We start from the raw sequence: 10,620 nt of genomic DNA, 5'->3' as shown, positions 1-10,620 counted from the left end.
GAACTTCTTTCTGAGTAGGCGGCCTTCGGCCGCGCTTAGGGATTATAACCCTTATTTCAACCGAAACTGTGCATATATGCATTATTTCGGTTTTTTTCGTATGCATTATTTCGGTTTTTTTCATATGCATTATTTCGTATGCACAGTTTCCATATGCACAATTTCAGGGTGCCTATCCGACCTAATGACTCGCCTTATGCATCGCCAGTCGTTCTTACGAAGAAAAAATCTGGTGGAACCAGAATGTCCATCGATTATAGAAACTTGAATAAATCGATTGTGAGAAATAATAACCCACTTCCATTCATAGGAGACTGTTTGGAATATCTTGGGGGTAATAAAATATTTACCCTTCTAGATCTGAAGTCAGGTTTCTTTCAAATTACAATGGAGGAAAACTCAATTAAGTATACTTCGTTTGTAGTCCCGAACGGACAATATGAGTTTATAAGAACGCTATTTTGGACTCAAAAATGGTCCAGCCATTTCCCAAAGATTCATAACAAAAATTTTGAAAGAATTTATTGAGAAGGGTGAAATAATAGTATATATGGATATCATCATTGGCAGTAGAACAATAGATACCCACTACGATTTAGTTAAGAAATTATTAGAGAAACTGTCCGAACATGGCCTCCAGATGAAACTCAGCAAATGCAAATTTGCATGTAGTGATATTGAATACTTAGGTTATAGGGTGTAAGAGCACGGTATACGCCCACCGAATCCCACATTAAAGCGGTAACGAATTATCCGCCCCCAAAGAACCAACGGTAACTTCAGGCTTTCATTGGACTTTGTTCCTATTTTAGAAAATTTGTTCAATCCTTTGCAGTACTCGCCCGACCATTATATGACCTACTTAAGAAAAACAAACGCTTTGATTTAACGCAGAATGCAACAATGCTTTTCGAACCCTCAAGGAAAAATTAGTATCGAGCCCAGTGCTGGCAATATATAATCACAAGAAATAGACGGAGCTGCACTGTCATGCTAGTGCACATGGTTTCAGCACTATATTGTTACAGAAACACCTTCCTTCTTGGCCACCTTCATCCCATAGCATTTTTTTCGAAAGGAACTTCCGATGCCGAGAGTAGATACCACAGCTTCCAATTGGAAACATTAGCCATTATTTACGTACTACGAAGATATCGAGTGTACTTAGAAAGGATTAAGTTTAAAATACTAACTGATTGCAACTCATACACAATGACACTTAATAAAAAAAATTGTGAATAGCCGGAGAGCTAGATGGGCCACGGCCCACGATAGCCGGTTCTACGTACCGGAATGACTCGGGTTTTACCCGACCAAGGGCTGTTTTTTCGGCGATCTAACCCCGTAAGTTCCGCAGGGTTGTCACCGCTGCTGCAGCTCGCTTCATCCCAGCAGGATGTATTAAGGATCCACGTCCGAATTTTCCTGCCGAAGCGGCTGTTCTAGCTGATGAGCGCGCCATCCTTCGTCAGGCCGATCCCGGAAATCCCCGTATTAGGGATCTCAATTCGGAGATTCGGCAACTTGTGAACGTACATAAGCGGAAGAAATGGGAAGAGCATCTGAAGACCTGCAACTTCGCCTCTTGTGTGAGCAAGTTTTGGTCAACCGTGAGGTCGTTGTCTAACCCGACGAAGCGCGACAACAGAGTCGAGATAGACTTTGGTGACCACGCTTCGTCGGACCCGGAGAGATGCGCGAGCTATTTTAGCCGGCAGTTCATTCTGCATCCTCCGGTGGATAAAGACAAACGTCGAGTGACCAGAAGGCTGCACAAAATGCCAAAACCTAGTGCGCCTCTTGTTTTCACCAGCGGTGAGGTAAGGGTAGCCATCGGGAAGGCGAAAGCCTCCAAAGCCATTGGACCCGACGGAATATGTATGTTGATGCTGAAAAATTTGGGTCCTGCGGGAGTAGCGTACCTAACGGAGGTCCTCAACCTGTCTATGGCCACTCTCGTCATTCCAGACATCTGGAAAATGGGAAGAGTGGTCCCACTGCTCAAGCCGGGGAAACCAGCCAACAAAGGAGTATTATCGCCCGATAACTCTCCTTTCCCCGGTAGCGAAGACACTCGAGGCCCTGCTGCTCCCGTACTTCACGAACCACCTGACCCCAGCGAAGCATCAACATGGGTTCCGTAAAGTGCATAGTACAACAACAGCACTTAACGCCATAAACACTCAGATAACTCGTGGCCTAAACCGAAACCGCCCCTGTGAGAGAACTATTCTAGTAGCGTTGGACCTGTCCAAGGCGTTCGACACTGTCAGTCATTCAACGCTACTAGAAGATATAGAGGCCTCCTCACTCCCACAGGGACTCAAACGGTGGTCGGCGAATTACCTGAGTGGTCGACACTCGTCAGTAATCTTCAGAGACAAAACTACCAAGCCACGTTAAATTAAACAGGGGTGGTGTCCTGTCCCCGCTACTGTATAATTATTACATATCAAAGCTTCCTCAGCCACCAGAGGGTGTTAATATAGTCTCGTATGCTGACGATTGTTCGATCATGGCGTCTGGGAATGGAATTGATGACTTGTGCTCGAAAGTAAACGGTTACCTCTCCGAACTTTCTCGCTTCTTCACTGCAAGGAGCCTTGCCCTATCCCCTGCGAAATCCTCGGCAACCCTTTTCACCACCTGGACGAAGGAGGTCAGACTGCCCCTGGGTATTCACGTCAATGGCGTAATAATACCGACGGTGAATAACCCGAAATCCTCGGAGTCGCTGGCCGGCAGCACTTGGGGCAAAGATAAAGAAACGTTGTTGGCAACATACAAGGCAATTGGCCGGCCGGTTCTAAACTATGCAGCGCCCGTGTGGTCGCCGGGGACTAGCAGGACGCAGTGGATGAAGCTACAGACCTGCCAAAACACGGCATTACGAACTGCGACAGGATGCCTCCTGATGACGCCTCAACACCACCTCCATGACGAGGCCCAGATGCTCCCTGTAAAGGTGCATAACATGATGCTCTGCAAGCAGCTCCTCGCTGGGAGCCACAGACGTGGCCATCCCAGCGGGCAACTGCTCGCGGAAGAGCCCTCGCCACGGCACGTCAGGAGGCATCTTTACGAACTGACAGACGAAGTCCAGAGGTATCAAACAACCTCTGGACCCGTCAACTTACCGACAGGCCCTGAACGGCATTCACAGGGAATCAGTCTCAAATTATGTAGACTCCCGCCCTGTGAATGCCGTTCTAGGCACACAACCACCGGACGTGGACGGGACAGAACTTTGTCTGCCTCGGGAGACCCGCACTACAATAGCCCAACTTCGCTCTGGCTATTGCAGCAGGCTCAACGGCTACCTGAGCAGAATCTTCACATGCCCTGAGAATCCCACTCAGCTAACGCCCCTGTCCCTATGGACAGCCCCTCTGGAAGTAGCACACTTCCTGGGCCTCCCCCTAGCTGAAATAGACGACAACGTTGATGGATGAACCGCCCCGAACGGGGCTTAGTAGCCGCTACAACAACAACAACATGGGCGACAGATGTGGCCACCCAAACAGACAGCTGCTTACAGAGGAGCCCTCGCCATGGCACGTCAGGAGGCATCTATATGAACTGACGGACGAAGTCCAGAGGTTCATTAAGCAGCCTCTGGACCCGTCAGCATACCGACAGGCCCTGAACGGGACTCAGTCTCGAGTTATGTAGACTCTAGACCTGTGAATGCCGTAGTAGGCACACAAACACCGGACATTGACGCGACGGAGCTCCATCTGCCTCAGGTGACTAGAACAACAATAACCCCACTTCGCTCTGGCTACTGCAGCAGGCTAAACTCTTACCTGAGTACGCTAAACGCGGATGTGCCGAATGGTTGTCCGGCATGCGGAGAGACCCCTCACAACTCGAATCATCTCTTCGCATGCCCGGAAAATCTACAGCCGTAACGGCGTCGTCCCTGTGGACCGACCCCATAGAGGCTGCACGCTTCTTGAGGCTGCCGTTAGTGGAACTCGACGAGAACAACTGAGATATCAACCGATCTGGGCGGGGTTGTTGTAGCCGCTACAACAACAACAACAATCTGGGCCTTAGAGCTAGAAAACTACAACTATTCAATATCGCATAGAGCAGGCACTAAAATGCCGCACGTAGACGCACTCAGTAGGAACGAATTTGATTGTGAAAATGTAAGTGCTATAATCGACAGTGAAGACTTACAGCCGCACTCAGAGTCGTTTAATGATTACTTAAGGTGTCCCTCAGCAACGATTTGAAAAAAGTCCCTCTCAGAGTCAGTTAATGATTCGTTAACGGCATTTAATGAACATTAAAGTTAAGTAAACAAAAACCTTTACTTAACTTTTGAACGAATGATTTTGAAATTTTTTGTTTTTTTTCAATAAGTTTCAATTTCGATAACGTTGCTGTAACAGTGGCAATGGCCCAGCGAGCAGAGCACTTTCGTGCCATTCAAGAGATTCGAGTTCGTTCCGCGGCAACGAATTTTTTTTAATAAATTTTTTTTAGTTTTATTGCTTAAAAATTCATATTTTTTATTTTATTTAACGTTTGGAAACTTTCTTGATTCATCTTTTTTCTTTTACTTTCGGTTTCTCAAATTTATAGTTTTTCCTGTTTTAAAAAAATATTCTTTTCATTTCGTTTAGTTTTTAGAAAACTTATTGCTAAACGATAAATATAATAACACTATTAGCACATCTTTCAATTAGTCGTTCGAAATATAAAAAACGGCTTTCAAGATAGTTGCCGCAATATAAAGACTCTTGTCTCTCGAAAGACTGAGGTGAGTTGAAAGACAGATGCCAGAATTGGCCTGTTATTGGTCTTTTTTATCTTTTATCAAACAGTTTCTAAAAATTTAATTTAATTTACAAGGCGTACTTAGCACGGTGCATAGGCAACTGGCTGAGTCAGTGGGATCGTCGGTTCGAATCCTACTGAAAGAAGTCTGATGAGGAAATGTGGTGATTTCCGAAATAGCTATCACTTCTACCATTTTTTCAAATTATTGTTGCTTTTCCACAATAAATTTTCATTTAAAAAATGGCCTCGAGCTCATTATAAAATTGTTGAATTTAATTGAAAAAAAAGTTTTGTTTTTTACAGCAATAAAATCTATAATGAATCAGAAGAAAATTAGATCAAAAATGCAAAAAAAAAAATCAATAAAGATAGTTTATACAAATGAAACAAGCAAAAATAAAAAAATAAAGGAAAGAAAAAATAAAATCTTACTGCCCTAGGACTCGAACTCGGATCTCTCGAACGGCACGCCAGTGCGCTGCTCACTCAGCCATTGCGTGCAAAATGATATAAATACTTATTTTAATATTTTATATCAAACTGAACGAAAAAAGTGAGTGATGCCACAAAAATGAAGGCCCGCAACTGGGGAAAAAGTTCTACCAGTAAATCAAGGCGAACTACTGGTTCCCCAACATGAAAAGCAAAATCGAGAACCTTAAGCAAAATTGTGTAAAATGCATTATGTATTCCGCCCCTAATGACCCGAACGCCCGAAAATTGCATAACATCCCTAAGGACACTAAACCTTTCCATACAATCCTTTTAGATCACTTAGGCCAACTTCCGTCATTGCAATCGAAGCGAAAACACATTTTGTCATAATAGATGCTTTTACGAAATATGTAAAATTGTACCCGGTCTTAACGACCTCCGCTAAGGAAGTAACATCAGCATTGAGCAAATATTTCGAATATTATAGCCGGCCTCAAAGATGCATAACTGATAGGGGCAGCTGTTTTACGTCAAAGGACTTTGAAGATTATATAAAAGATAAGAACATAACCCATATAAAAGTGGCAGAGCACTCGCCCACAAGCCAACGGGCAAATAGAGAAAGTAAACCGAAGTTTAGTAGGTATGTTGGCAAAACTAAGTGACCCAACCTCTCACGGGGACTGGGTAAAACAACTTACAAAATAGAATTCGCAATAAACAACTCGGTGAATAGATCAATCGGAATAACACCAAGTAGTAAAGCTTTGTTTGGTGTCAACCAGCGTGGAGAAATAGTGGATAAATTGACAGAGTACCTAGAAGAGTAGATTTCAGGCGCGGGGGAGGGATTTAGATGCAATACTTAGTAGGGCAGGAGATAAAATCAAAAAAGTGCAAGACTACAACTTGAGCCGAAGTGAACAGAAGGGTGCTAGAGGGAGAACGTTTGAGGAAGGCGATTTCGTAGTAATCAAAAACGTGGACACAACATTTGGCCTTAATAAGAAGCTCTTACCAAAATTCAAGGGCCCATACGAAATACATAAGAAACTTCCCAACGACCGGTACGAACTAAGGGATATAGAAAATGGTCAGATCACGCAAATACCGTATAACAGTGTTATCGAAGCATGCAATATTAAACTCTGGAAGAGAAGAAATGGGGAAGACAATGAACGGTTTCAAAGCTGAAGGCAGCACTTGCTGTAGATATAGTGGTCTATAAGAAATTTATTTAAGGAAAACTAAAAATTTGTAAATATCTTTATTTGTACTTTATAATACATGATCGAGGTCGATCATTCCGGTCAGGTTGGCCGAGCTGTAGTTGAATGTAAGTAGTAGAATACACTGTAAATATGCCTATAATCTGGCAGGGCTAGATACAAAAAGATATATCAAAAGCAAATAGCAGCGCTTGTACAAAGATTCCATTCCGAATAAACGAGTCAACCGAAGCAGTCGCAGTTTATACTCAAATCTCCAGTCTTTTCTAAATAAATTTCTCTTCAATTGTACAAATAACCTTTAAATGAAAGAACCGGATTACAGAAATGTGTACCAGGGAGTGACTTTTTCGTTGAAGCTGAATGCGAAGTAATATCGTCCGACTGCAGAGTCCTCAAAATGATTTACCAGGATATGTTAAAGGCTATTGCATTTACCTAGTCACTTTTTCACATAATGGAATTAACTAAAATATTTATGTATATCTAAACACTTATTGCACGTCCCCTACTTTCATATAACGGCAAATTTAGAAACCGCGAAAGATGTGCTTCTTCGGTGACTAATGAAAACATTCCTCAACAATTTTCAAGACAACATAAATGGACTTTAAATGGGCGTGGGTTGGCTTTCCAATATGGCCGTTGGTTAAAGAACGGTGGGCGAAGGGGGAGCGACCGGGGCGCTTCCGACCTCCCCGTTTTAGAGATCATGAACCGCCATTCACAAAAATGCAACCCGCGACCACCTAGTCCCCCTATAGGCCTCTAGGGACCCTTACAAAAATGGCCAAAAATCACAATGCTCACTTACGTTTTGCTGCTTTTTTCGCTTGAAAAAGGCTGAAAGTAGAAATATAAACACTCATAATCACTATTATTTTACCATTCTCTCATATAAACATTTTTTTAAGAATATTTGTTAAATATAACTGCAATTTATGTATTAATTAAAAACGCTTTACAAAATTTCCGTGCCAACGATTACAATCAAAGAACTGTCAAACGCCCAGTGCGAAGAAGAGCTTAAAAGAAAACGAAAAGCACCCAACCAACCAAACAGAAGAGACCTAAGCATGTAATTTTTTTGAAGCCCGGTTCTTTTCTGCGGGAACACAGAAAGGGGAATTATACTTAGTGAGGGTTATAATCCCTTAGTTCCGCCGAAGGGTTTTCTCTGCAAAAGGTTTTCTGCCTCTCTTCTTCGGCAACACAGAAAGGAAAATTCTACTTAGTGAGGGTTATAATCCCTAAGTGCGGCCGAAGGACGCCTACGCAGAAAGATGTTCTCTGCAAAAGGTGTTCTGCGCCTCTTCTTCGGCAACACAGAAAGGAGAATTCTACTTAGTGAATGTTATAATCCCTAAGGGCGGCCAAAGGCCGCCTACGCAGAAAGGAGTTATGTGCAGGAGTTATGTGTGACAGTTTGTCATCGAGTGTAGACGTGTTTTTGACTACTCTCTAATTTTGCTTTGCTTTGTTTCTTCATGTTACAAATATTTAAAGACACATACATATTTTAAATATGGCTGCTTTTTGTGGAAAGTGCACTAAAATGTTTGCTAGGAGCGATTCTTCAGTTGTGCCGTGTAATGGCTTTTGTAAAAAGCGCTTTCATAGGGCCTGTTGTGAAGGTTCTATCACGGAATATGACGTGAGGTTGTTTACTTCCAACCGGCATATGCGTTTTTGAATCCCTATACTCAGTCTTATACTCTGCATTTGTTCGGTCAAGATTAGAGTGTGCTGCCTTTATTTGGAGACCTTATTAACAAGTCCACATAAACAGGATTGAGTCAGTCCAGCGCGTGTTTATCCGACACGCTTCTCCGACCCTATCCCATCCTATTTTTCACGTTGTCAGTTAAACTTAATGCCGTTGCATAACCGAAGATGTTTCCTGCCCATTTCCTTCATTTTCGATGTAATTTCCGGTAACATTGATTGCCCCTTATTGCTCAGCAGAATTTATTTCAATGTTCCTAGCAGAACTTTGCGACATACTGATTTGTTTAGAGTCGCTATTACCAAACCCTTTACAGCCGAAATGCCCCCTTAAATAGAGCTTTGCAAGAAATCAATACGATAATGATTTGCTTGACCTTTTCTTGTCGATCCAAACAGGAATCTCGATAAACTGTTGTTGGGTAGCTCGTTTCCATTGGGCTGGTGATAATAATTAGGTTGACTTACGTTTGATGATTTGAAGATTACCGGTGTACGGTGGTCTAACTGCTGCCAAATGAATAGACCAGAATTTATATCCACAGACTCTTTATTTCCACAGGTAAGTATAAGTATATTCCCCAGGTATACGCACTCTGAGGATTTACTTTAACCTAACCGATGTCGTCAGCTTTAATAAATTGCTTAGTTAGGATTACCTCCGTTCCTGCGAGGGCTGATGTGTGTTGCTCGGTCCGTGTCCAATTCCAAAAAGGAAAAATATTTTTCTAGCCTCGTGGTATGTGACCACCGATTCTTTTATCGTATTTCAGTGTGGGCGTTTTCATAGTGGCCATGTAAATTCGTGTCTATACCGATATGATGGTTCGTGTCTTGAATAACTATTGGTTACGTACATTCATCTGGCAATCCCCCCCATTTTGAAGTTTAGCTTTGACAGTTTTGTTATGTTTACATTTCTCATAATCGTTCCTCTGTCTATTATTTGGCCAATAAAAATAATAGATCATTATCCCCCTCATCTTCAGCGACACGTTAACAAAAAATGTGGAGCGTTTAGTAGGGATATGAGAATGGTGGTTCGAATGCGATTCACGGGCTGTGGTTTGATGGTCGTTAGACCTTACATCGAAATCGTTATACATGATCTTCATCAACCCCATCCTGACCCGTTCAGTTCGCCTTTGAGCGCATCTGTATGTACACATGTTCCGTCTTTCCTATTTAGTTTCAGTACGCATTACATAAGCTACGGTAGATGAAAGGCATTGGTAGATGATTTGGCTATGAATCTTTTCTTGTTTGCTTTGATCGATTCACTAGCAATGTACTGAGGATATAATATAACAAAACTATGGATATAACAAAACTAAACTTAATTAATTTATGCAGTAATTCATTTCATTTACAAACGTTATTATTATTTCAATATGGCAGAATCAAAGGAATATGGAGGCCCGCCATATATTCATCGAAATTCTTGAGAAGGCGAATGTACTGAATGAGTTAACGTGTTGTGATTAAATCGGCGGAATAATTGCCAAGCACTCGGTGCTTAGCATCGATCAGTTCATATGAATTCGAACCAAGTTTCCGTGAAACATAGGTTCTAATTTTTGGTGGGGCTAGTTTTTGTGCATAGCCCTCTCCGGCCACGGACTGTTTAGGATTGGGAATGTACACTTCCGAGCCTATCTCGAAATGGCGTTCTCTTTTGCGGGTCAATGCCCGTTGTGCGGTTTGTTGATATTGTTCGAACTGTTTGTCTCGAATTTCATCAGCCAGAACTTTACGTTGTTCCACCTCCTGGGTATGGTATGGATTTACATCCAATAATAATTTATATTCGTTTCCATCTTTCACATATTCACGACCGGTGTGCAGAAAATATGGCGTGTAGCCCGTGGCTGAATGCACTGAAGTGTTAATATCATGAATAACACGAGAAAGATGGTTTTCCCAAAAGGAATGTTCAAGAAGATCAGCCATGTGAGCACGTAATCCAAGTTTAATGCTTTTGTTTGTCGCCTCTACCTGATTGGCTTGTGGCTGGTACAAAGGCGTTTTCATGTGTTTGACATTATAATCGGCGCAAAGCTTTGCGAAAANGTGGAGCGTTTAGTAGGGATATGAGAATGGTGGTTAGAATGCAATTCACGGGCTGTGGTTTGATCGACGTTAGACCTTACATCGAAATCGTTCCACATGATCTTCATCAACCCCATCCTGACTCGTTCAGTTCGCCTTTAAGCGCATATGTATGTATGTACAAATGCTCCGTCTTTCGTATTTAGTTTCAGTACGCATTACATAAGCTACGGTAGATGAAAGGCATTGGTAGATGATTTGGCTATGAATCTTTTCTTGTTTGCTTTGATCGATTTACTAGCAATGTACTGAGGATATAATATAACAAAACTATGGATATAACAAAACTAAACTTAATTAATTTATTCCAGCCGGGTACCCTGTAATAAGG

The 10,620-nt window shown here is 42.3% G+C and overlaps 1 protein-coding gene and 1 long non-coding RNA gene across 8 annotated transcripts in view; one reads left to right on the top strand and one right to left on the bottom strand.

Moving 5' to 3' along the window:
* LOC108367193 (uncharacterized) overlaps positions 1-9,495 on the top strand; it is an 18,269-nt gene extending 8,774 nt beyond the window's left edge. The window contains exon 3 of the long non-coding RNA XR_001848216.1: positions 9,170-9,495. This is a non-coding gene — a long non-coding RNA (uncharacterized LOC108367193). The remainder of the gene's footprint in view (positions 1-9,169) is intronic.
* Positions 1-10,620, bottom strand: part of Crk (Crk proto-oncogene, adaptor protein) — a 190,879-nt gene that overhangs the window by 156,279 nt on the left and 23,980 nt on the right. For 3 of the 7 annotated variants that reach the window (XM_017621715.1, XM_017621687.1, XM_017621723.1), the window contains exon 2: positions 7,270-7,298. The exons of the other annotated variants lie outside the window; for them this stretch is intronic. In XM_017621715.1, coding sequence (XP_017477204.1) covers positions 7,270-7,298 — 29 coding nt within the window. The remainder of the gene's footprint in view (positions 1-7,269; positions 7,299-10,620) is intronic. 7 annotated transcript variants of the gene reach the window in all.

This window comes from Rhagoletis zephyria, unplaced genomic scaffold (genome assembly GCF_001687245.7).
Source record: "Rhagoletis zephyria isolate East Lansing unplaced genomic scaffold, Rhagoletis_zephyria_1.1 Rzeph_scaffold_00042, whole genome shotgun sequence".
Classification (NCBI taxonomy): Eukaryota; Metazoa; Arthropoda; class Insecta; order Diptera; family Tephritidae; genus Rhagoletis; species Rhagoletis zephyria.
This window is presented reverse-complemented; position numbering and strand designations above follow the sequence as displayed.